General features: G+C 43.6%; 1 protein-coding gene across 1 annotated transcript in view; it reads left to right on the top strand.

Annotated features, from left to right (window-relative positions):
• The window catches only part of LOC115476720 (ubiquitin carboxyl-terminal hydrolase CYLD-like), a 59,714-nt gene extending 32,058 nt beyond the window's left edge, over positions 1-27,656 (top strand). The window contains exons 5-12 of the mRNA XM_030213270.1: positions 1,798-1,905; positions 4,926-5,005; positions 12,953-13,019; positions 15,681-15,810; positions 18,301-18,409; positions 19,998-20,116; positions 24,485-24,686; positions 26,053-27,656. Coding sequence (XP_030069130.1) covers positions 1,798-1,905; positions 4,926-5,005; positions 12,953-13,019; positions 15,681-15,810; positions 18,301-18,409; positions 19,998-20,116; positions 24,485-24,686; positions 26,053-26,231 — 994 coding nt within the window. The 3' untranslated portion in view covers positions 26,232-27,656. The remainder of the gene's footprint in view (positions 1-1,797; positions 1,906-4,925; positions 5,006-12,952; positions 13,020-15,680; positions 15,811-18,300; positions 18,410-19,997; positions 20,117-24,484; positions 24,687-26,052) is intronic.
• The last annotated feature ends 296 nt before the right edge of the window (positions 27,657-27,952 follow it).

Here is a 27,952-nt window from a genome sequence, read left to right as displayed (position 1 = left end):
AACTGTTTCTGATATTATCTCCCTATTGGTTTGTACATTTTTTCAGCCTCTACTTTGGCTGTTTCACTTTCTGCTGTTTCACACTAGACCTTTGGAATAGCCTCCTTAGAGAGGTTGGAAAGGAGATGAATCGGCCAAGGTTTAGGAAGTTAAAATGGCTGTTTTGGCAAGCATTTGGAGAGGTCTGAAAATGTGTTGACGTGTGTTGTGAAGGTTGTTAGGGGTGCTGTTTGGAAGAGTAGGGGTGGTGTGTGGGTGGGAGATTGCTGTGAAGTGAGGGAGAGTTTTTGGATTATTCTATTCTACGTACTTATATCCCGCTTCCGTGAAGAATCTAAGCAGGTTACAGTAAGAGCACAAAAGAAAATCACGAATTGATTTTCTATCATTTATATATATATATTTTTTTTTTCAAGTTTTATGTTTCAACGATTTTTATTGATGACAAGTTGAAAAATACAACTTACTGTACCATATTAATAGCATGTTTAACAGGAACACCACTGACATACATTCTTATTATTAGTCATCAAGCTTTTACATTTAACCCTCCCCCTTCAACTAAATGTTCAACTGTTGACAACTGATTAATTATAATACAGCCTATCTTAAGTGCAGTATAACAAAACATTTAAAACTTACAGTGCTTAAACCGCCTGTTATTTCAACAATGTCAAGTTATTATTATTCAACCCTCCTCCCCCCTCCCCCCCACCCCTATTCCCTTGTATTGCTGGAGGATGCTAATTTTACCAAATAAGTTGCCACTTTGCCCACTCATATCTCCATTTGCTAGGAACCCCCCAGCCTTTCGCCCTAGACGCTATCGAGCCGATCGCCTCTTTAACCCAAGAAAATCAGAACTCATCCATAGAACTCTGCAATTTGACTTCTCATCAAGTCTCATTTATATATTTTTAAAATAATTTGTTTTAATGTAGTCATGGGTGGGATATCAAGAGGCCATGAACAAATCAATAAAATTGAGCAGCCTCTGGTTATCGATATACTCTGGATGCACTAAGGACATAAGTACATAAGTAGTGCCATACTGGGAAAGACCAAAGGTCCATCTAGCCCAGCATCCTGTCACCGACAGTGGCCAATCCAGGTCAAGGGCACCTGGCACGCTCCCCAAACGTAAAAACATTCCAGACAAGTTATACCTAAAAATGCGGAATTTTTCCAAGTCCATTTAATAGCGGTCTATGGACTTGTCCTTTAGGAATCTATCTAACCCCTTTTTAAACTCCGTCAAGCTAACCGCCCGTACCACGTTCTCCGGCAACAAATTCCAGAGTCTAATTACACGTTGGGTGAAGAAAAATTTTCTCCGATTCGTTTTAAATTTACCACACTGTAGCTTCAACTCATGCCCTCTAGTCCTAGTATTTTTGGATAGCGTGAACAGTCGCTTCACATCCACCATTATAACATTACATAACCTTGTTTATTGAATTTATAAGAATGCAATAAGCCATAATGTTATAATGGTGTCAAAGTCAGAAACACACATTCCATGGTCATTTCGTCCTAGGAAAGGACCAGGTGACATCTTTCTGATTTCTTCTGCTGGAGTAAATCAGACAGGAGTATATTCTGACTGCTGCTTCCCTTAGTGAGATGCCCCTTATATCTACAGGAGTGACTCCGATCCAGATGAGTTCCGATATGTAAATGCTGGGTGAGCTATTTTCCTAGGGGACAGCCTTGCACCTTCCTTTTGACGTCCTTTGTAGATCTCCTCCATCATGGCTTCTCTTTGACTGAGCCCCACATTTGTTTTCACTGTTTCAGCTTGTTCAGCTTCTCCTCGGTCCTGGACTGTATACTCCACTCTTCAGAAGTGTACGATGAGAAGGTGCAGCAGATCCTCAGACGGGACATTGTGAATCCTCTGCGGAAGTGCGTATGCAGTATTTTCATGCGATAGAAGTTTTGAATAAGTGTTAGTAATATTTTAGCTTTCTAGCTGAAGCCCTGGCAGATAAAATTATATTCTTTGTGCTACAGCTGCAAAAAAAATGAACACACCAAACCAAGAAGACCTTCAAAGGGCCAATAGAGTAGTAGGGCATTGGTACTATTCAGTTAGTTGAGAACTAGTAACCTATTCAATATGAAAAGGACAATGTTATATGAACCACAGAACATTCTGACCAATAAGACCAAGTAATTAAACGCTGGAATTTGTTGCCAGAGAATGTAGTAAAAGTGGTTAGTTTAGCAGGGTTTAAAAAAAGGTTTGGCTGGCTTCCTAAAGGAAAAGTCCATAGACCATTATTAAAATGGACTTGGGGAAAATCCACTGCTTATTTCTGGGATAAGCATCATAAAATGTATTGCACTGTTTTGGGATCTTGCCAGGTACTTGTGACCCGGATTGGCCACTGTTGGAAACAGGATGCTGGGTTTGATGGACCTTCGGTCTGTCCCAGTATGGCAATACTTATGTACTTATGTATAAGGCCAGTCCTACCACTGAATAACTGTGATTTTCACACACATAGCCCCACTTTTTGCCCTGCTTATCAGCCCCACATCCCTCTGCATCCCCCACAAGCTGCCCTGATAAGATCTGCAAAACTGCTCTAGCCTGCCATTTTCCTTACTGGATGCAATATCATACATGGTCTCCAGTTTAACTGGCCTTCCCACAATTAAAGATCACCTGTGCTTGTCTAATGATTGATACTATTCTTGTCTCCTGCCCCCTAACCACTACCTCCATTGTGGAAACCAGTCCATGCATCCACCACGATCTATGAAAACTGTGCTACGGTGAAAGAGAGAAGCAGGATTTTCATATTTACTGAGAAGATGGCGAAAATGAGATGCTTGTGTTGAAACTGGGGTGGGACACATTTCCTCACGGAGAGGATGTATTGGGTTATGTCCAGCACAGATCACATCACACTAATGGTAGCAATGCCCAAGAGTCACAGGTTGGTTGTGGCTTTGGATTTCTGTAAGATTTCTGCTTTGGGTGGTTTTATCTGCCTCAGTTTGTCCCCAAATTCTATAGTATTTCAGATGTCACGGAATACGACACATAAAGCCATAAAGCGGAATACGACACATAAAGCCATAAAGGGGCCATAAAGCAATAGCACCATCCTTGTGCTGCTCTTTATATTGCTATGACTGTTCCCTCGAAGCCGAGCAGGAGTCCTCCAACTGCATTGCTGCCCGTAGGGGGTGCTGTTTCAATATTGTGTTTTCAATAACCAAGCACAGACAGGTTCTCTGGAGTACTGTTGAGCTTGCCTGCCCCTCACTATTGAAAATGTGATAGTGAAACAGTGCCCCCCACTGGCAGGACTGTAGGTGGAGGACTCCCGCTCAGCTTAGAGGGAACAATACTAGAAAGAACCAGAAATGTGTTGCAAAAATGAACTTTGTGGCTTCAAGACATTAAAAGGGCAATTCTATAATTAAGCATCCGCATTTACATGCCACTTGAGTCTGTAAATGTACAGAATACTGGCACTTTTGTGAGTAAATGTACACTTAAGCACGTAACTGGCAGCAGGGTACCTAAGCGCTATTCTGTAATGGTACACGTGAGTGGCATGGAGGGACATAATCAAACGGGGGCGCCCATCTCTAGGGACGGCCCCGCAAAGAAGCGTACACGACCGTAGTATCGAAACAAGAAGGGCAGCCATCTTTCGTTTCGATAATACGGTCAGGGACAGCCAAATCTCAATATCTGGGCCGCCCTTAGAGATGGTTGCCATTGGTTTTCGCCTATAATGGAAACTAAGGGCAGCCATCTCAAACCCAGCCAAATCCAAGCCATTTGTTCGTGGGAGGAGCCAGCATTTGTAGTGTACTGGTCCCCCTCACATGCCAGGACACCAACCGAACACCCTAGGGGGCACTGCAGTGGACTTCACAAAATGATCCCAGGTGTATAGCTCCCTTACTTTGGGTGCTGAGCCCCCCAAAACCCACTCCCCACAACTGTACACCACTACCATAGCCCTAAAGGGTGAAGGGGGGCACCTACATGTGGGTACAGTGGGTTTTGGGGCGTTTTGGAGGGCTCAACATTTACCACCAAAAGTGTAACAGGTAGGGGGGGATGGGCCTGGGTCCGCCTGCCTGAAGTGCACTGCACTCACTAAAAACTGCTCCAGGGACCTACATACTGCTGCGATGGAGCTGGGTATGACATTTGAGGCTGGCAAAAAAATGTATTTAAATTTTTTGGGGGGTGGGAGGGGGTTGGTGACCACTGGGGGAGTAAGGGGAGGTGATCCCCGATTCCCTCCAGTGGTCATCTGGTCAGTTCGGGCACCTTTTCAAGGATTGGTCGTCAACAAAAAGGGACCAAGTAAAGTCGGCCAAGTGCTCGTCTGGGCCGCCCTTCTTTTTTCCATTATCGGCCGAGGACGGCCATCTGTTAACCATGCCCCATCCCACCTTCGATACCCTGCCGACATGCCCCCTTGAACTTTGGCCGTCCCTGGACGGAAAGCAGTTGAGGCCAGCCAAAATTGGCTTTCGATTATGTCAATTTGGCCAGCCCTGAGAGAAGGCCGCTCATCTCCTGATTTGTGTCGGAAGATGGGCGCCCTTCTCTTTCGAAAATAAGCAGGATAATGTGTAAATTCAAGGGGGCGTTCACATGGGTGGAGCATGGGAGGGGCTTCCATTTACTGTTAGTTATCCATGCCACTGTCACATTTACATAACCGCAGTCACAATAGGTCTATGGTTGATGTTACTGCCGTCATGTACATGTAGGCGCAAGTTATGATAATATTATGTACCACAAGCCGGGCAGCCAGATGCCATTATAAAATACACTGTCACCACACAGAATTGGGGTGCCTAAAAGGAGGGACCCACTTTTAGAACTGCCCTCTGGATGGGATGTACTGGATGGCATTTTCATTTCCCTGATTTATTTGTTGTAGGCATGGCTTCGTGAGAGCTGAAAACGTAATGAAGTTGAGAAAATTACTGAGATGCGACACCTTTATTACTGATGAAAAGGGTAAAACGATCCCAAGTTCATCTACTAATGAGCATCTTTTCTTGAACAGTCCACCAGCAGCATCCATTCAGGATTCACATTCCAGCCTGCTCGAGTCTCAGAGTCCTCTGGTACTCAGCAATATAAGCCTGGACAGGAGGAACAGATATGTCATTGGGCATCACCTTTTCATCTGGATAAAATAGGAGGCTGGAAATTGCTTCTTCCTTTCTGGGTAAAGGTATCGCCCGCTATTTGATTATCAAGTTACCCAAGAGGCGGCTCCAAGACAGGGCCAGCTGATAACACATAGAGATTTCCTTGTGACTCTGGGCAAGTCACTTAACCCTCCATTGCCCCATGTAAGCCGCATTGAGCCTGCCATGAGTGGGAAAGCGCGGGGTACAAATGTAACAAAAAAAAATCTCCATGGATTTTGCCCCTCTTGCAAAGCAAGTACTACTGTCCAGTTATGTGGTCAGCCCTTGCATTTTCTAAAGGAAACCCTGTGGAGAGTTTCCCTTTGACACTGTGGTTGCAGGTCCTACATGGGGACAATTTTATACGTTTTTACTAAATCAGCCTCTTAGAGCCCTGTGCTGTAGGCCCACAAATGATACAGAATGGATCCTCAGAAGCTTAGCAGAGATTGGGTGGCAGCACTGGTGGTTGGGAGGCGTGGCTAGTGGTTGGGAGGCGGGGCTAGTGGTTGGGAGGCGGGGCTAGTGCTGGGCAGACTTCTACAGTCTGTGCCCTGAAAATGGTAGATGTCTGTGTGGGCCTGCAAGGTCCCTGCTCAGATTTGAAATTACCCTCTAATAGACATCCCAATGGGACTGGCTCTAATGCCAGCTTGAAATGTCCCATTAGTGTGTAGAAGCCCTTTTACTAAAGTGCACTTGAAGCAATGAATGCGTGAATTAGTTTGCACTGCTACATGCTAAAAGGCTAAAAGCCTACAGGAAAATTCTACAAACTGGTGGCTAGATATACAATCGACAAGCACAGAAGAACAAGGAACCTCTGCACAGGTAAAATCAGGCAAACACAGCGAAGGAGACAAGGAAGATGATGAGTCCCTGTGATTTGATTGTCCTAAATCAACCGTAAATGCATTTCACTGCGCACACCAGTGGGTCTGTTGTTGTGTATTTGAAGCGATTTCGTTTTTGGAAGGTTTGTCCTTATTGGTTCAACAATTACAGTTGATTTAGGACAATCAAATCACAGGGACTCCTGAGGCAGGCCTATGCGGCCGAAACACGGTTCGTGTGGAGTCTAATATTTTTTTGTGGATTAAAACTTCTGATGTGAACTCATTGAGTCTGTTAGACATTTTGTCATAATCTTCCTTGTCTCCTTCTCTGTGTTTGTTTGGCTAGATGTACATGCCAATTAAATGTGTCGGAGGGGGCAATAATTTGAAGTTCAAGGGCTTCAAAAATTGCACAATATGACTGCGTGATTTCTGAGTAGGATGGGCAGTTTTGACCATGTTATCCTCACAGTTAAAAAAAACCTCCATTGGTTACCAGTTTGGTTTTGCATTCAGTTTAAAATCCTTTGTTTGGTACATAAGGTCCTGTCTTTAGGAAACGCAACTTACTTGTCTGCTTTGTTAGTACCCAGCGATGTACCAAGGACAGGGCAGTGGGGGCGGTCTGCCCTGGGTGCACACCGCTGGAGGGGTACAGAGAGCAGCCGCGCGCCTGTCGGCTCTGCTGGTTCCCTGCTCCATCTCCCTGTTCTGGGGCAGTGGGAGCAGGGAGCCAGCGGAGCCGAGAGCCGAGCAGCTGCTCCCAGCAGCCAAGAATGATCCCGGGGGGGGGGGGGGGGTTGATGCGCTGGGAGGGGTGTCATTGCACCAGGAGAGGACGTCATGCTGCACCCGGGGGGGGGGGGGGTGCATCGGCGATCCGCCTCGGGTAGCAGCCAACCTAGGATCATCACTGTTAGTACCCTATACCCCTTCTCAAATTCTTCAATTTTTGAGAACTCAGCAACTGGTCTTTCCCCCCTTCTAGGAGCATAGCAAGTTCAGCACACGCCCTGTGCAACATAATAACGTAATAAATAATGGCAGATAAAGACCTTTCATTCCATCCAGTCTGCCCAACAAGATAAACTCTTTTTACATGGTATGTGATACTTTATACCCGAGTTTGATTTGTCCTGGCCATTCTCAGGGCACAGACAGTAGAAGTCTGCCCAGCACTGTTCTTGTACTAAAACTTCTGAAGATTCTGGAATCCTAAAGAGTTACAAGATTCCGGAATCCCAATTAGTAGCAACATTCCATGTAGAACCCCAAAGAGTAACATAGTAAATGACAGCAGATAAAGACCTGTACGGTCGATCCAGTCTGCCCAACAAGATAAACTCATTTTACATGGTATGTAATACTTTATACCCGAGTTTGATTTGTCCTTGCCATTCTCAGGGCACAGACCACAGAAGTCTGTCCAGCACTATTCTTGCAGTAAAAGTTCTGAAGATTCTGGAATCCCAATTAGTAGCAACATCCCATGTAGAACCCCAACGAGTAACATAGTAACACAGTAAATGATGGCAGATAAAAAGACCTGTACGGTCCATCCAGTCTGCCCAATAAGATAAACTCATTTTTCATAGTATGTGATACTTTATGCATCACGCCCCCAAATGCTGCAAGGGAAGCCAATGGAAGGGGTGTGATTTTAGCACCCCAGCTTATCTTGTGCCCTGTGCGGCACACCATCTGCATATAGCTTGCTACTGCCCTGCCCTCTCCCCATTCTACTCATTATAAGTCCACTTGGCGATCTTTCTCCATGGGGAATATGACACAATGCCTCAAAGAAGAACTCAGAAGGCATCATGTTGTATTTCCATGGAGAAATATCTTCAGCTTTACTGAGGCTCGATTGCAAGGACTCTTACACGATAACCCATCTTGATCACTGGGAAGAAGTGATCAAGCTAAGTAAAAGATTAGTTCATACTGAGGTACATTCTTCATCATTGTTAGACTACTGTCAAAACAAAATGATACCAAGAGGTTTAACAAAGAACCGAAAATGTATATTGATGATGAAAACTTTATTGGTCAAATGGGAGGCAATATTGAACAAGTGCTCACTTGATCTAATGATTTTGATCAAACAAACTCTACTAAAAAGGCAAAAAAAAGTAGAGGAGAATTTAGATAAGGCGTTAATATTTCTAAAAGAATGTGATGCCTATTTTACCTAGTAACCTGAGTAACATAGTAGATGACGGCAGAAAAAGTCCTGCATGGTCCATCCAGTCTACCCAACAAGATAAACTCATATGTGCTACTTTTTGTGTATACCTGACCTTGATTTGTATTTGTCATTTTCAGGGCACAGACTGTAGAAGTCTGCCCAGCACTAGCCCCGCCTCCCACCACCGGCTCCGCCACCCAATCTCGGCTAAGCTTCTTTTAATGACCTTTATGATGACTTGAATCTACAGTTGGAATGATTTAAAAAGGAGGCTAAACATAATAAACATGAAATGTATAAAAGGGATGAGGTAGATTATAAATGTAAAACTATCCACCCATTACACAAAAATATTAACAAGCCTAGGTTTAATGACGCCAGAGATAGGGCAAGGAACCTAGACAAAATAGAAAATAGGCAACTCATTGAAGTTAGCTGTCCCACAACAGAAAGAAGAAGTAAGAGAGTTAGAAGTAACTGTGACGAGGTTTTTGATCCCTCAGCATTTCTATACACAACACCCCCTAGAAAAAAATGTATCCAAAAAGATTTTTCAATTAGGAAAGATTTGGAAAATAGAGTTCAAAAACAGACACACCAGCATCAAAACCACAAAGAATGCAGAAAGGGATGGAGGGGAAGCAGCGAACCTATGAACAATCAGACCAGGGATCTGGACAGATATTGGAGATGGAGACTAGTCATGATAACTTTATGTGATTTCTGTGCTATAATATTGGTTTCATAATTTTTCTGTAGAGGAGTGTGGTAGCCGTGTTAGTCCACTCTTAAGGTTATCAATAGAAATCAAACAAAATAAAACATGGAAAAGAAAATAAGATGATACCTTTTTTATTGGACATAACTTAATACATTTCTTGATTAGCTTTCGAAGGTTGCCCTTCTTCCATACAAGAAAAAAACATACAAGAACGTAAGACCTTTGAAGTCAGAATGATTGAATATTTTAACACCCAACAGAAAGGACTTAACAAGGATCTGGGGTTCCTAGCCCATTATAAACCATAAAGCTGTATTTCTCTGTTGATCACCCTCCCCTCACCTATCCACACCCACCCTGTTAGAATATCAATGATATGCTTTGATGTCCCCATGCATACCTCCGACCCACCCCCATCCTCCCACCCTGTCAGACTGTCATAGTAATGCTTGAATGTTTTCACTTATATACACTGTCAGCTAGCACATTTGCTTATTTCCGATCTGACGAAGAAGGGCAACCTTCGAAAGCTAATCAAAAAATGTATTAAGTTATGTCCAATAAAAAAGGTATCATCTTATTTTCTTTTCCATGTTTTATTTTGTTTGATTTCTATTGATAATTTTTCTGTATATTTCAGTGTTTACCATTGCTTTTACTCTTATTTAATGATGTTTTAGCAATATATTTTATGTGGTTATTATTTCTGATTTTAGTGCAGAATGTCTGAATTTATTTATAGATGTTTTTGTATGGCCATTCCTCACCATTTTGATGCAGTGTTTTGGCATTTTTAAAAATCTTTTTGGAGCAATTTTCTGGGATTGTACTTCATTATTATAAGATTCCCCATAGTGTATAGCACTACCTGGTTCCAATGACTTTATTTGTAACTTTGAAACACATTCAAGATGGCCGCTGGAATGCATAAGAATTTTTAACTCTTCAGCATTTTTAGGCATTTTTTTCCAGCCATTTTTGTAAAAAAAAAAAAAAAAAAGCAAATTCAGATCAGCAGACCTAGCTGCATCTAGTTTGTTCATTGGTTTTAAGATTTGTGAACACTTTTTAAGCTAACAAACTGCTAATGTATTTTAATCATTGATAAAAGTTATTTATATTTTCTAAAATTAAAGTTTTTTTTTCCTATACCTTTTCATTTGTAGGTGTTTTGGATAGAAATTTGTTGTTAGGGGAATGTTTGTTCTAGTTTTCCTTAGGTATGTGCCCATTTGGTGCTATTTTTAGGTGAAACATGGCCACATTGGGTACATAAGTACATAAGTACATAAGTAGTGCCATACTGGGAAAGACCAAAGGTCCATCTAGCCCAGCATCCTGTCACCGACAGTGGCCAATCCAGGTCAAGGGCACCTGGCACGCTCCCCAAACGTAAAAACATTCCAGACAAGTTATACCTAAAAATGAGGAATTTTTCCAGTCCATTTAATAGCGGTCTATGGACTTGTCCTTTAGGAATCTATCTAACCCCTTTTTAAACTCCGTCAAGCTAACCGCCCGTACCACGTTCTCCGGCAATGAATTCCAGAGTCTAATTACACGTTGGGTGAAGAAAAATTTTCTCCGATTCGTTTTAAATTTACCACACTGTAGCTTCAACTCATGCCCTCTAGTCCTAGTATTTTTGGATAGCGTGAACAGTCGCTTCACATCCACCCGATCCATTCCACTCATTATTTTATACACTTCTATCATATCTCCCCTCAGCCGTCTCTTCTCCAAGCTGAAAAGCCCTAGCCTTCTCAGCCTCTCTTCATAGGAAAGTCGTCCCATCCCCACTATCATTTTCGTCGCCCTTCGCTGTACCTTTTCCAATTCTACTATATCTTTTTGAGATACGGAGACCAGTACTGAACACAATACTCCAGGTGCGGTCGCACCATGGAGCGATACAACGGCATTATAACATCCGCACACCTGGACTCCATACCCTTCTTAATAACACCCAACATTCTATTCGCTTTCCTAGCCGCAGCAGCACACTGAGCAGAAGGTTTCAGCGTATCATCGACGACGACACCCAGATCCCTTTCTTGATCCGTAACTCCTAACGCGGAACCTTGCAAGACGTAGCTATAATTCGGGTTCCTCTTACCCACATGCATCACTTTGCACTTGTCAACATTGAACTTCATCTGCCACTTGCACGCCCATTCTCCCAGTCTCGCAAGGTCCTCCTGTAATCGTTCACATTCCTCCTGCGACTTGACGACCCTGAATAATTTTGTGTCATCGGCGAATTTAATTACCTCACTAGTTATTCCCATCTCTAGGTCATTTATAAATACATTAAAAAGCAACGGACCCAGCACAGACCCCTGCGGGACCCCACTAACTACCCTCCTCCACTGAGAATACTGGCCACGCAATCCTACTCTCTGCTTCCTATCTTTCAACCAGTTCTTAATCCATAATAATACCCTACCTCCGATTCCATGACTCTGCAATTTCTTCAGGAGTCTTTCGTGCGGCACTTTGTCAAACGCCTTCTGAAAATCCAGATATACAATATCAACCGGCTCCCCATTGTCCACATGTTTGCTTACCCCCTCAAAAAAATGCATTAGATTGGTGAGGCAAGACTTCCCTTCACTAAATCCGTGCTGACTTTGTCTCATCAGTCCATGTTTTGTATATGCTCTGCAATTTTATTCTTAATAATAGCCTCCACCATCTTGCCCGGCACCGACGTCAGACTCACCGGTCTATAATTTCCCGGATCTCCTCTGGAACCTTTCTTAAAAATCGGAGTAACATTGGCTACCCTCCAGTCTTCCGGTATTACACTCGATTTTAGGGACAGATTGCATATTTCTAACAGTAGCTCCGCAAGTTCATTTTTTAGTTCTATTAATACTCTGGGATGAATACCATCAGGTCCCGGTGATTTACTACTCTTCAGCTTGCTGAACTGACCCATTACATCCTCCAAGGTTACAGAGAATTTGTTTAGTTTCTCCGACTCCCCCGCTTCAAATATTCTTTCCGGCACCGGTGTCCCCCCCAAATCCTCCTCGGTGAAGACCGAAGCAAAGAATTCATTTAATTTCTCCGCTACGGCTTTGTCCTCCTTGATCGCCCCTTTAACACCATTTTCGTCCAGCGGCCCAACCGACTCTTTGGCCGGTTTCCTGCTTTTAATGTATCTAAAAAAGTTTTTACTATGTATTTTTGCTTCCAACGCTAATTTCTTCTCAAAGTCCTTTTTTGCCCTCCTTATCTCCGCTTTGCATTTGGCTTGGCATTCCTTATGATCTATCCTGTTACTTTCAGTTGGTTCTCTTCTCCACTTTCTGAAGGATTGTTTTTTGGCTCTAATGATTTCCTTTATCTTACTGTTTAGCCACGCCGGCTGACGTTTAGTCTTTTTTCCCTTTTTCCTAATACGTGGAATATATTTGTCCTGAACCTCCAGGATGGTGTTTTTAAACAGCATCCACGCCTGATGCAAGTTTTTTACTCTGCGAGCTGGTTTTAATAGTATTTTTGGATGTGAAGCCGTCTGTTCACGCTTTCCAAAAATACTAGGACTAGGGGGCATGCGATGAAACTACAGTGTAGTAAATTTAAAACAAATCGGAGAAAAAGTTTCTTCACCCAACGCATAATTAAACTCTGGAATTCATTGCCGGAGACCGTGGTGAAGGCGGTTAGCTTGGCAGAGTTTAAAAAGGGGTTAGACGGTTTCCTAAAGGACAAGTCCATAAACCACTACTAAATGGACTTGGGAAAAATCCAAAATCCCAGGAATAACATGTATAGAATGTTTGTACGTTTGGGAAGCTCGCCAGGTGCCCTTGGCCTGGATTGGCCGCTGTCGTGGACAGGATGCTGGGCTCGATGGACCCTTGGTCTTTTCCCAGTGTGGCATTACTTATGTACTTAATATAGTGTCTACTCCTACACCTGCTGGTCTGCTCTGTGTCTTGCTGATTCCCTGTTACGCTGAAACAACAAAATAACGATAAAAGAAGGTTAATGTCTTCCTTTTTTTTTGTCTAGATCCAGAAGAATTTCTCAGTGTTCTTTTGCAGGAGATCCTGTCTATAGAACCTTTGCTAAAAATCAGGTAAAATGTGTTTTCTTTGTGCCCTGTGTACTAAGGTGTGCTGTAGGCATGCTAGCGTTTTTAGCGTGCTCTACAAATTAGCACACGCTACTGCTAGAGATACCCATTTATTCCTATGGGTGTTTCTAGCACTAGTGCACGCTTTATAGTGCAAACTAAAAATGCTAGCGCACCTTAGTAAACAGGGCTCTTAATGTTCGACATATTTTCTACGTAATCACAAAAGAGTTTTCACACAGACAGCATCTGGTAGGATTGAACAAACGCTCAGTGGTGGCTGGCAATTTACTCAGACTGTCTGAACATTCCTGCTCATATATTGTGAAGACACACTTTGACCCCTGAGGCAGGCGCTTGTGCGCCGAAACACGGCCCGTGTCAGGTCTTTTTCACAATAAAGGACTGCCATTGTCTCTTTCTTGAAGGCCCAGTGTTGCTTTTTCTTGTCGACATATTTTCTAGCCTCATGGTTCATCTGAACAAAATCTCTTCCCCTGTTCAATGTGTGGTCATATCTGGGGTGAAGATTTAGGACCCTGTTAACAAAAGCGCACTAGCACTTTTAACATGTGCTAGCCGTGTAGATGCCCATAATTGCTGCGTGTTGCCCGGTTACTGCCGGGTTACCATGGAAGCCATTACTGCCACCTCAGTGGGTGGCAGAAGTGCTTCCTGCTGCATGGCCATGCAGTAAGAGTTATCTTATTGCATGGCCATTTTTTGGGGGGGGGCTTTTTACTCGCTGTAGTAAAAAGGGCCTGGTGCACGGGAAAAACAGCCCCCGCCGCTGCTGCAGGGCCCTTTTGCCTCACAGCTTAGTAAAAGGACCCCTAAATGTGTTTTGCACCCTACCAGCTCCACCAGTCTTATACAATCTCATCATTTCCTTTTCCAAAAAGCAATTTAGACACCAGGTAAACTACACCATGCTAACGCGGGTTTTTCTAATCAATGCTGGCATTGAAATTCTAGGTGATTTTTTACATATGTTATTTTCCTGTCCATGTATTCAACCTTTTTGGATTGCAATATGGGAAATCATTAGATTTATCCTCCCCATCTCTGCTGGTTTGACAACTAATATTGTTATCTATCGCTCATTAGCGATTCCTGACATTTTAGATAGAGGAGTGTGGTAGCCGTGTTAGTCCACTGTTAAGGTTATCAATAGAAATCAAACAAAATAAAACATGGAAAAGAAAATAAGATGATACCTTTTTTATTGGACATAACTTAATACATTTCTTGATTAGCTTTCGAAGGTTGCCCTTCTTCGTCAGATCGGAAATAAGCAAATGTGCTAGCTGACAGTGTATATAAGTGAAAACATTCAAGCATTACTATGACAGTCTGACAGGGTGGGAGGATGGGGGTGGGTAGGAAGTATGCATGGTCCTACTGTCCTTATGATACACAAATTTGAGTGTAAGGCTCTTGAATTTACCAACAGGCACCTCTCGATTTTAACTATATGGTCCCCCATTGCCTCTTTCGCCAATTCATAACTCATTCATAGTTTCTTGAATTTTATTTGTATTGTGACATTACAATGTTTATTTCCTATTTTCTGTTCTAGGAACTCTGGGTCCATCTTATCCTTTCAAAATTGATTCTAACTTCACATTGATATAGCTATATTCTTTCTGTACTCCCTGGACTGTATGGTTTTATACTGTTGTATTCTATTACATTTTCTGCCTTTTTTATGATGGCTGTTCTTCTCTGTTTTGTATGCAATTATTTTAAATAATAACAATTTTGTGAATGTTAAAAATTGTCATCTGAACCATTAGGCTGCTCTAAACGTTAACATCTGTAAAGATACTTGCGCAACCCATAACAACAAAAATGTTGCCTTCTTTTTCCCTCTTAACCTTCTCCCCCACCCACAGAATAATTCCTAGGGTGCCAGAAATTGAACTAAAGGGACGTATCTTACGAGATTGAACCTATTAGTACTGGTCTTGTACCAGAAGGGGTCACTCTTACAGTGACAGATACCTTGCCTGCTCCAGGATAGGAACACATCACCTCCACAATCCACCCAACCTCTTCCTCTCCTCCCCTCCTCTTACCAATGCCACCAGGGCCGCCGAGAGCCGGAGCCGGGCCCGGGACAAGGCCGCCCCCAGCCCCCCCCCTGAGGTTGCCGCCCACCCGAGATCGCCGGGTCCCCCGCTGCCCACCCACCCGAGGTTGCCGGGGTCCCCTCCACCCGCTATCGGGCCAGGCCCTCGGAACTAACCTTAAGCCTCCTTTCACTTCGCAGCAAGCAGCGGCAGGACAGACCTCTCCTCCTTCCTTCCGTGCCCCGCCCTCGCGGACTTTACGTCAGGCGAGGGCGGGACATGGAAGGAAGGAGTGAAAGGAGGCTTAAGGTTAGTTCTGGGAGTGACGGAGGGTGGGCCAGGCGGCGACAGAGGGCGGGCCAGGCGGTGGCGGCGCCAGGCCTCCCTGGAGGCCCGGGCCCCGGGACTTTTGTCCCCCCTGTCCCCCCCTCTCGACGGCCCTGAATTCCACCTGCCAGCAGCTTTGTAAAGCTCTGCAGGTGAGATTAGGGACCAGCCGGCAACATTTTCTTTGAATTTCTTTGAATGCATTATTAGAATTCACTGATAGAAACATTTCTTGAACTTATGACTCCTTCCTATGAAATCTTAGGTCAAACAACAAGACTCAGAAGTGTAACATTTACCAGATCATCATGGAGAAAGATGAGGCAGTGAATGTCCCCACGGTACAATACTTGCTGGAGAAATCATTCCTGTCATGTGACCTGAAGTTTGATGAGGTACGGACGCACTCTCAAGGTTATGTGTGTGAATCACAAATTATTTCAATACATCTGTCACCGTGTTAATAAATGAAACAAGGAGACTCTGGGTGGGTCTGGTGTTTCAATGGCAGCGCCATGAATTGTCATGTAGAAGGTCTAGGTTCAATTCCAAGGCCCAGATGTTACTCCCTGGATGGGGGTGGGGATGCTGCTTACTCACCTAGGCAAGTTCACATCCGTTGAAGTTGGGAGAGGAGAGGCAGTTTCAATCATTGTTCCATGGCAACATCTACTGGATGCAGCTAGAGTTCCAGGTTCAAAAGGGAGAGGACTGTTCTGGGTGAAGGGCCCTAAAATAATGGAAACCAGTAGCATAGACAGTGCAGACTGGGTGGGTACAAAATGTCCTCTCCATCCCTCTTCCTCTCGGTGCTCCCCATAACTCAACTCACAAGATAAATGCCTAAGCTGGCGGGGATCCCTGAACTCTGTCCAGAACAAAAACAGGAAAAGAAGTCTCTTTGACAAACCAACAGGAACCAAGAGGGAATAGAGGATGACCCAATGACGACCAGATGGGGAGATGAATCTTGAGAATTAAGAAAAGCACCAGAGAAAGGGTCCCATATGGGCTGTGTTTCGGCGGATGCAGCCGCCTGCCTCAGAGGTCACAGTAAACACACTAGTAACTAGAGCCACTGGGTGTAGTGTCTGGTGCGGTAGTATAGTTGGTGACATTGTCAGTAAACTGTGCAGTACATGTAGGATACAAGCTCAAGAAGCGCCACCGTGAACACCGTGGGAGTAGGCTGCGTTCACTGAAACATATCCCGTGTTGGGTCCTTTCTCTGGTGCTTTTCTTAAAGAATTCTCAAGATTCATCTCCCCATCTGGTCATCATTGGGTCATCCTGTACTCCCTCTTGATCCCTGAAGACATCCTCCAGTCACTTGAAGGCATCCAGAGGCGCAGAACGCCATGCCACCAAGCTCTGTAGTCACTTTGATGCTCACTTCTCACACATGGTCAGTTTTCGCCCAAGTGCAAAAAGTGAGCACGCGCTAGATGCTGGTTCTGGTTCAGGAACACAGTTGCCAAGGTGACTGCAGAGCCTGGAGGCGCTCTAGGCTTCTGGGCACCATCAGATGACTGGAGGAGGTCTTCAGCTGGCAAGGCTTAGGGATCCCTACCAGCCATAATAAGAGGGCACCACCGCTAGGTAGGCCTGAGCCCAAAGTGAGCGGGCTGCAGCCAACCCAGGGATTTTGGTTCTGATTAAATCTTGAAGCCCAAAGGAGCAGAAGGAAACTGCTGGGCTAGAAATACAATTCACAGAAAACAAAACAGAGATAACATCTATTGCTTTAAATTACGACATTTTCTACTCTTTGAATCTTGGACTTTTTGAGATGGAGCCATAGCCTAATGGTTACAGCAGCTGCCTATGAATCTTGGACTTTTTGAAAGACAAATGACAAGTTCTGAAGCATTAAGAAGAAAAATACATCTGAAAACTCTTGAAGGGTCTAGTTCAGTGGTTTATTCTTTCATAAAAACCCGAATAGGAGAAAAGTCTTAGCGACTCAACTCTAGCACACACTGATAGGTCAGTCATGTGAACTACAAAGCTCTGGACCAGAAAGGCTTACATTTAGAAAAAGAGTGAGTCTTTGCAGTTTGGTAGGGGAGTAGTAATAAGATCACCTTTGTCAGGCTGTCCCATGTCCATCTGACATAAATCATTGTGTCTTATTTATTTATTTAATTTATTTGTTGCATTTGTATCCCACGTTTTCCCACCTCTTTGCAGGCTCAATGTGGCTTACAATACATCATGAGTAACAGAAATACATGAAAAAGTATACATTTAGTGATAACTGAAGGATTTTGAGTAGCATGATAATGATAAAACATGATAGTATATTAACAAACAAACATATTAAGAAGTATTTAAGAAATATATGAGTTGTATAAGAAAGTTTACATTTAGTAGTAGTTACAGGATCTTGATAGTGACAAAACATGGTAGTGTTTTGGCAAGTAGATATAGTAGAGGCAGTTTTGGATGTGCGTATAGGAGTTTATATTTATTGATCATTGTTGTATGCCTTGTTAAAGAGATGAGTCTTCAGTAGAACTCGGAAGTTAGCTAATTCATAGATCGTTTTTAATTTGCGCGGCAGCGCATTCCAGAATTGTGTGCTCAGGTAGGAAAAGGTTGACGCATGCGTTAGTTTGTATTTGAGACCTTTGCAGTTTGGGAAATGAAGATTGAGGAATGTGCGGGATGATTTTTTAGCATTCCTGGGTGGTAGGTCTATCAGGTCTGACATGTAGGTTGGTGCATCTCCATGAATAATTTTATGAACTAGGGTGCATATTTTGAACGTGATGCGTTCTTTAAGTGGAAGCCAGTGCATCTCTTTTTCTAGGGGTTTAGCACTTTCGTATTTTGTTTTACCTGTTTTGTTTTGTTTTACCTGTTTTGTCCTGTTTGTGCCTTAGATTCCATCGTGCCTCATGCTTCAAATGCCAAGATTTGGGAAGAACTTTAAGATGTTTCCTTTTATATTCCCCTCAATGGAACTTGACATTACAGATTTGCTTTATAAGAGTAAGTGTTCTTGGTCTGCTCTTTACTTCACTGGTTCAGACCTGTTTAGCCTCAGGGGTCAGCTTTCCAGACGCCCCAGTCACTACGGCCTAAGCAACTCTTCTACTCCCGGCCAACCAGCTGCGCTAGATGGATCTATCTTCACTAGTGATATCCTTTGCTTTCAACTGTATAAAAACTAAGGTGGCCTCCCAGTTACTGTACTGAAAACTCGAGCGTTCCTGACATGGTAGATTATGTACCATTATCCGATCTAGAACTGCTGGGATTTCATTCCATAGCCAGAGCTTTCCAAACTGTAAGTCAGAACCTCGAATGGGGTCACAAAACCTGCCTATGGGGTCATGACCCAGGTGAGCTCTCCATTAGGTACATCATTATTCTGCACCTCTGGGGGGGGGGGTCACACAATTTGATTTGGTCGCAATCTTGGGCCAGCCACATAAAGATTAGAAAGCATTGCTCTAGTCAGGAGTAGAAGTTTCTTTAATAAGGCATACCACAAAGATCAACAATTGTGAACATACACCACTCCTCCACATATATTCAGAACTGTCTTATAATATCTGCTTGTTATATTACTATTATGTTTTATCATTATCATGTTACCCAAGATCCTTCTGTAACACTAAATGTCTATTTGCTTATACATTTCCACCATTCATGATGTATTGTAAGCCACGTTGAGCCTGCAAAGAGGTGGGAAAATGTGGGATACAAATGCAATAAATAAATAAATATTTGAATTTTACTTACACTTTTTCAATAGCAGCTTGAGGTGAATTTATATTCGGCTGCTCTGGGTGTTTCCCTGTCCCTGGAGTGCTTACAATCTCAAGGACCCTTTTACTAATGCTCAGGGTGAGCTAACGAACATTAGCACACACTAAATGCTGCATGTCTTATTATATACCAGTGAGACACTTAGCACACTTTAATGTCTGTTAGCACACACTAAGCTTTAGTAAAAGGGGCCCTAAGATTGTACCTGAGGCAATGGAGGCTTAAGTGATTTACCCAAGATCACAACGAGCAGCACCGTCTTCATTTGAAGACGAAACAGAAAACACACCTTCCCCACTCCCAATAAGGAAAGAAACCCACAGCTGGGAGAACACCTCATATTATAGTAAAGGTGAAGAGGTTTACAGATACCAAAAATGCATTACTCTCTCTGCAAATTTTAGATAGGCCATGCAAAAAGTGTTTCTCAACCTAGTCCTCAGGGCAATCCCAGCCAGCATGATCATAGAATTGAGAGGGGAGGGGCAGGGGTGGAGCTAGGAGATAGAGTGGGTAGGCCTGGGAGTGGAGTGGGCGGGGCTAGGACAGAATGGAGCAGTGCTGGTGGCATGTGCTAAAATCTTCTTCCCAAAAATTGCATCTCCTTGGTGTCTCTGGTGATATGCTCCTGCCGACATTGGAGCCAACTCTGTGGGTGCTGTGGGTGCTTGAGCACCCCCAATATTGAAAAAATTCCTTGTATGTGTCCAGGGAGGGGTCATTTCCATTGGGCTTAGCACCCCCAATAATTTTGAAAAGTTGGCTCCTATGCCTGCCGATCTAATACAAAGCTGTTTCCTTGCAGAGCCCAGTGAATGCTTCATCTGCAGCGGCCCAGCTGAGTATGAATGCGGCCAGTGCATGAAGGATCCCTTGCTAGCTCCTGGACCCAGTAAGCAGTTCTGCCACCTCTGCGAAAGACAGGTAAGGGCTTTTAATAGGCTAAAAGCATGAGGAGGAAATAGCCAGAATTCACCAAAGCTTTTCCATCAGCTGTGAAATAGGAGCAATCCCTTGGAAATATTCAAGTATCCAGGCAGAGTGGACATTAACATAAATCACAGCACATAAATCTGAATTTGGTTCTTTGGGATTGCTCTGTGACACTTCTGAGAAAATTCTGCCAAAATCATGTTTATAGATTATCTTCATATTAAGTTCACTGTCTGTAAAATAAGTGTTTTGGTAACTAACCAGATCTTTGCTTTAGGTACACAAGTCTCAGTTCTAATATATCCTCCTCCCCTTTTACAAAGTCACGCCAGCAGCTGCCGGTGCGGTAATGCCGACACAGCCTGTTCAAAGTGTCCCTACCCCTTTCCCAGCATTACCGCACTGCAGCCACTGGGCCAGCTTTGTAAATGAAAGGGATAACTGATACCAAGTGAGCAGGGATATGGTGGGAAGATTTAAAAAAAGAAAAAGAAAAAAAAAATGATCAAGCCATGTAGGAAAATCACTTTGAAGGCAAAAAGGGAAAAGAAGAGTACATTTTGAAAGATTTTCTTTTTTATTCACTGTCACGAACATGGCTTTCAAATGTAAATGATACTGTTAAGCAAGTTTACGAGTGTTGATTGTTGGAATTTTGTTCTTTTGTTATGGTCTGAGACAATAAAGATATATTTTTTTTAAATCATCAGTGGATGGTTCCTCCCACTCTTCCACCACCAGGTTACCTGTCAAAAATCGTGACAGCCAGTGCCACCGTGCATGCTTGATTTGCAAATATGAACTGCCACGGTTTTCAATAGGGATTCTCCACTTCAGCAGGCTGCTGATGTCTTGAGCTGGTAGGGCTTAGGGATTCCCACCAGCTACGATATTTAATTGTAAAATTAGTGTGGGACCACCCGAAAATTGTCAAAATAATCCATTGCTGCATAGCATAATGTCAACAAGTGTCAGAAATAGCAAGTAGAGAGGAGTGTGGTAGCCGTGTTAGTCCACTCTTAAGGTTATCAATAGAAATCAAACAAAATAGAACATGGAAAAGAAAATAAGATGATACCTTTTTTATTGGACATAACTTAATACATTTCTTGATTAGCTTTCGAAGGTTGCCCTTCTTCCTCAGATCGGAAATAAGCAAATGAGGTAGCAGATAGTATATATGAGAGAAACATCAAAGCATTACTTTGACAGTCTGACAGGGTGGGAAGGAGGTATGCATGGGGACATCAAAGCATTTCATTGATAGTCTAACAGGATGGGTGTGGGTAGGTGAGAGGAGGATGATAAACAAGAAATACAACTTTATGGTTTATAATGAGCTAGAAAACCCAGGTCCTTGTTAAGTCCTGTCTGTTGGGTGTCAAAATATTCAATCATTCTGACTTCAAAGGTCTTACGTTCCTGTATTGTTTTAAAGTTACCTTTCAGGATTCTAACTATGAAATCACTGCTGCAGTGTCCTGGTCAAAGAAATAGCAAGGAAAACTCCAGTTTGTTCAATTTTCCACTGCCATGCGGGCAATGGAATCACCTACGAAGCCTGGGCCATATCTGCCCCCCGAGATGACAGACAGTGGCAGCTGCAGTTAGGCTGCCAACTGGATCCAGATCCACAGGATAGGGTTGATCCAGTCCTAGGTTTACCCCATTGCATGCAGGGACTTGTAGTTCTGATTTCCCTAAAAAAAGGACTACAAGTCCTAGCATGCACCGGGGTAAACCCTGGACTGGATCAACTCTGGATCCAGTTGGCAGCCTTAAGCCTTAGGAGCCACTTGAATCTGGCAGCAGGATCTACAAATGCATGCACGCTCTACTGGTCTCTAACCCAAAGCTTATTATATCTATAGAGGTAAAACACAGTAATTAAAACTTACCTGAAAGGTTTTGGACACTTGGCAGTGGGGAAAATTCTTCAGATTCTTTTGCTTTGTTCAAAGTGTTCTTTAGGATATCAAAGTGTTATTGAAAACGCCTCCTGCTTTAGTGATTCCCAACGGAGTCTACAGTGACTCTACTTTGCTGGTTCTAATTAGAATTCCTCTCCCTCACCCCATTGGTATAAACAGGGCCTTTTTTGAGGGGGTACTTGGGGGTACTGAGTACCGGCACCTTTTCCATTGTCTGCTAAAATTGACCCCTGACCCCCAAGTTTTAATGAAAGAGCTCAGGCCTCACACACCAATTCTGTCTTGTCATAGATTCTGTGACTGGTTGCAGGGGGCCTGGCTATTTTGGGGTGGGTCCCTCAGTGATCACCTCACTCCTGAAAGGTGGCCTGGGTATAAAGCAGTGGTTCTCAATCCTGTCCTGGGGGCTCCTCAGCTAGTGTCAGGTGATCAGGATATCCACAATGAATATTAATGACAGAGATTTGCATCTCTCTCATGAATATTCATTGTGGATCTCCTGAAAACCTGATTGGTCAGAGCCCCCCAGGACAGGCTTAGGAACCACTGGTGGAAAGGATGAATACAGCTTAGCCACTAAGTTACCCAGTTCCAGGATGGAGACTTTTTTGGCCAGTCCTGATTTTAAACTGACATCCCAAAGCAGTGTGGGATTTGTAGTCCCTGATTCTACCCATTGACATCAGGATGAGGTTGACAGAAATCCAGGACTGGTCTAAAAACCTTCTTCTTGGAACTGGGTAACTTGAATAGCAGAATCGATTTAGCAGAAAAGATTATCTCTATTAGGGCCCAACACAGGTGTTATACTGGCACACAGAGAGGGAAATTTTCAAAATTGGTTCTTTCATTTTACACCAGGGCTTTAAAGTGAAAATCTGTGCATACTTTCCCTTTGAAAACTGCCAGTGCAGATTTCTAGTAAATTTTTTCCTATGGGCCAAGGTGCATGGTAATGAAATGCTTCTCCTGACTTACCCAACTGCAGGAAAAATGCAGGTAAAAGAATGCACACACACAGGGTGGGCAATTTTCAAAATGCCCATTTATGCAAATCTTCCTGCAATAGCAAAAGGAAGCAAGTGCCTGGTTTCACTGAAGCACTTGTTTCCTTGCCTGGGTTCCCACTAATTAGAGAAGGCAGCTGCACTGAAAGCAGTACCTTGGCAGCACTCTCTCCCAGTTTAATGGCAGAGTCCTGTTAGACCCACCCCCATAAAGGCACAGGGTGGGCCTGGGCAATTATATTTCACACTGCTCTAATATTTGTGGTTCATAAGACCCTTCATCTTTAAAGGGGCAGTGTGATGGGACATTTAGGGCTGAGCCAAGTGTATCTGATGGCCATCAGCCATGTGCTCCAACCCTTCCCTACCCCTTTCCCAGGTCTCCAGAATTTCTGTCCTACCCTTGCCCCCACTAAATATCCAGCATGCTTCCCTTCCCCCTCCTCAAAGTGTCCAGCATCTCTCCCTTCTTCCCTCCCCCAAGTGTCCTGAATCTCTCTCCTTCCCTTCCCCCTCCCCAAGGTGTCCAGCATCTCTCTCTCCTTCCCTTCCTATCCTCCCCCTACCAATATGTCCAGGATCTCCCCTCTTTCTTTCTTTCTTTCTTTCTTTTCCTTCCTTCCTTCCATCAGTTTTGCCACCACCACCACCCTACCTGAACTTCTGCCGGAACAGAACTTGCATAGAACAGAAAGGAAAGGTGGCAGGTGTTTGAGTATCCATGCATATGCTCAAGGCCCACTGCTGACCACGCATTTTAAAGGGCTGCTCTACCAGTGCTGCACTGCTGCCCTAGGCAGAAGCCTACTCTAACTGGATTGGCCGCTGTTGGAAACAGGATGCTGGGCTTGATGGACCTTCAGTCTGTCCCAGTATGGCAACACCTATGTACTTATGGTGGAGATGAAAACGGTAACGGAGTTCAAACATGTGTGGGATACGCGTAGAGGAATCCTGTGCAGAAGGAATGGAGCCTCAGAAGCTTAGCTGAAATTGGGTGGCGGAGCAGGTGGGGGGAAGAGGGGGTGGTGGTTGGGAAGCAAGGATAGGGGAGGGCAGACTTATACGGTCTGTACCAGAGCCGGTGATGGGAGGTGGGACTGGTGGTTGGGAGGCGGGAAATACTGCTGGGCAGACTTATATGGTCTGTGCCCTGAAAAGGACAGGTACAAATTCAAGGTAAGGTATACACATATGAGTTTGTCATGGGCAGACTGGATGGACCATGCAGGTCTTTTTCTGCCGTCATCTACTATGTTACTATGTTACTTATCTCAAGAATTGTACAATAGTGACACCTAATGGCCAGACTAGTGCACACATTCTGAGTAAAGGATGGGAACACCTAATCCATTAAAGTAAAACAAGGAAAATGTGAGATAGAACCTCACAGTAATCTGTGCTTTGTTTTATTTCTAAAGGTGCATTCTCACAAAGAGAGACGAGAACACAAAGCCGAAAGAATCGAAAGTACCAGGGGTCTTCACCGCAGCTCCATTTCCAGAAAAAAGCTGCAGCTCTTTGCTGTGCTCTGTATTAAGACCAGTCATTATGTCTCCTTTGTGAGATACGGACCCAACAAACGTTCTTGGGTATTTTTTGACAGCATGGCTGGAAGACTAGGTAAGATTTATTTTTCTAATCTAAAAACAAGTCCTTTCAGTTTCAAGAGCCATTGGTAGGTGGCAGGGCCGGTCTTAGCAAGTGCGGGGCCCTGTGCAGACCAATTTGGTGGGGCCCCATCCTAGCCCCGCCCCCACCCTAGCTCCACCCCATTGAAAAGATTATGGAGCTGACAGCGGGCTCAGCCGGGGGGGGGGGGGGTGGGCACCGGTGGCGGGAGCGCAGCGATCATGATGATGCAGTCCAAGCAAGCAGGGCTCGGAGAGGCAGAGTTGAGGTGCGCCGCGCGGGGCCCCCTAAAGCGCGGGGCCCTATGCGGCCGCCTTGGTCTCCTCTGCCTAAGACCGGCCCTGGTAGGTGGAGACAGAGAAGTGGAAATAGGAGATTTGGGGGAAAGACTACAGGTGGAAAGTGGAGGATTGTGGTTCACTCAGAGTGAGAAAGAATGGAGGGGGGGTGAGGGGGAAGATAAACAAGATGTTGAGAGTCAGTGAAAAGTGAAGGGGGTAGGAGACAAGGAGATGGAGGTTAGAGGAGAGGTGGAAGACTGCAAGTCAAAGACAAAAAAAATGGGTGACAAGAAGAGGCAGTGGAGAACATCAAAATGAGATGAAGAGAGAATGCTGCAAAGAAAGGCAAGAATGAACTAAATTCAGAAAAAGACACATAAGGAAGGGAAAAATGAAAAATAATAGGAAAAGGGTCCAGAAGATAAGAGGAAAGATTGCATGAGAAAAAAATTCTTGGGCAACAAATATAGAAAAAGTGTTATGTTGGAGTAGTTTTTGGAATATGTAACATTTTGCAGTACTAAACTGTAATATTTTATACAACTTTATCACATTCATACCTTTACTCACAGAAAATGTTATACCAAACGTTCTTTTGCTAATGTTCTATTACCCTATCAGTTTCCCGCTGTCTCTTTCCACTGTTCCATTGTTCTTTTCCTCGGTCCTATTCCCTTAATGATACTTTGACTTTGTCTCCGTATAACTTCTCATAATGTAATCCATAACTGAGTTGTAACAAATCGTATTTCCATCATTTACAATGTATTGTAAGCCACACTGAGCCCGCAAATAGGTGGGAAAATGTGGGATACAAATGCAACAAAATAAATAAATAAAAATAAAATATATTTATTCACATTCTACTGGCTGAAAGAGCTGCCGCTCACTTGGCCAAGAACTGGGCTTGGGTTTGCTCTAGGTATCACTGTGCAATTTTCTTCCCTTCTCTGATTAGAAGGCATTGGAAAAAGGGGTATGAGTTATGAAAAATCACCACGATTCTTTTCCAACCAGCTTGCCTCCCAGTCCTGTAACAGTAAATAATTCTGCCACCTTGTTTTGGGTTCCTTTAGGTGATGAGAAGGGGTCGAATGTTCCAGCAATCCAACCCTGTCCACAGCTGGGCCATTACCTGGCTATGTCTGAAGAACAGTTTGCTGCCCTGGATCTCACACAAATAGACATTTTGTCCAAAAGATTCTTCTCGGATGCATACATGTGCATGTACCAGAATCCAGATAATAGCGCGTAATGCGGACGACCTGTGCTGATTGCAAACAACCTAGGGGGTGAACACAATCCAGGACCTGCCTCCCAACGCTTGAAACTCATGAGAAGATTCCTAGGAAGGAGAGAGATGTTAAAACTTCCTATCGCTGAAACACAGAGGAGCTTGGAAATTTTGAGAGAGAGGTGTGGGGAAGATGGCAGTAAGTTTGGTTAAAAAAGGGATTCGCCCTCAAACTCTGCCAGCACCTTTGCTGGGTCCAATTTTAAGCATCATATGGAAACAAGAGCATTCACAGCCACTGCACACAATTGTCTCCGCTGGGCAAGATTAGAGCAGCAATGCTTATCTGAACTAAAGAATGAACTAATGACACTGCTACAATTATGAGAGACCTTGGACCCAAAGCAGGAGAAGGAATGGTGGGGCGACTTTAAGGAACACAAATCAGCATCTGAGAGCCTTCAACAGAGGGGAACAGACATTTTAATGTGTATTGTATTGACATTGTAAGTAGCAGGCTGTGGCATAACGCAGAGTCGTGATCTGGGTGGGACCTCCAGAAGATGTCATCGGCCTATGCTTCCAGGGGATCATGCATTTTCTGTGGCTGTAGCTACAGAAAGATTGAGAAGCATGCCAATAGTGTACTGTTTCAATATTTTTACTGTTCTAATTGCTTATTGCCTATCTTGGGGTTATACTTGAGGTACAGCACCTTGGTGAATTTCTTCAAAAGGGTGGTAAATAAATCTTAGTAAATAATAAATACATCTTACTTTATGATCAGGGAACTGACCCCTATCCTACTTAGCTGCATTGATACACCCCCTTTGAAAAGCCATCTTAACCCAGATCAACGTGCGTCTACAATCTATCCGGGAACCGAATGGAACTGCTCCGCTTTCCAGATCTGCACCAGTAATATCATTTCCTGGGTCGGGGCTTCTGAGCCCCACTGACAAGTATCTACAGTTCTGATCCTTGTAACTGACAACCAGGGACAGGTTGTGTGTATTTTCGTTCTTGTTGTGTATAAAAGCTGTGTATCTAATAAATGCTCAGTTTTATTTTGTTTTATGTTCTTTTCTTTGCATCTAAGGAGCCCCTTCTACTGAAGAACGCTGAAATCAGCTTAACACGTTCTAATGTGAGACCTTTCTGTGCACTGAGCCCAGCTTGAACACAGTGCTTTTCTAGGGCATTTTCCATTTCAGGTCTTGTGTTAATGTTCGATTTAGTGTGTGGTACCTGTAAAAAGCTAACCCAGAAGCCCTGACCATCTCCTATTTAGAAGGCAGTAAGTGATCCCACATTTACTTTACGTTAGCCGGTTAGCATGCACAAATCATGACGGGCAGGCTGGTTAACACTCCCATGCCCGTTCACTGCCCATGGCACATCCCCTACAAAAAATATTTTTGGGGGAAAAAAAGAGCTAATATGAGTTAGCATGCAGAAACAGGCAAAATAGTGATCTGCTTTTCCTGTGCTAAGCATCTATTAATACAAGGGACCCCTAAATTTGCAAACATTGCATTTTTGGCTTTTCCACTTTCATATAAATATATAGATTTAGATATATATTTTCTTCTGTCCTGTTATTTTTTTCTTTGCTCTATAGACAAAGTAGTAATAATAATGAATATAATAAAAACCTTATTTATGTTTTAATAAGTTTTCATTAAGCAATTTTTAATTAAAAAACCCAACATAATACACAAATAAGAAAAATATAAAATGGG

Source organism: Microcaecilia unicolor, chromosome 8 (assembly GCF_901765095.1).
Source record: "Microcaecilia unicolor chromosome 8, aMicUni1.1, whole genome shotgun sequence".
Taxonomy (NCBI): Eukaryota; Metazoa; Chordata; class Amphibia; order Gymnophiona; family Siphonopidae; genus Microcaecilia; species Microcaecilia unicolor.
This window is presented reverse-complemented; position numbering and strand designations above follow the sequence as displayed.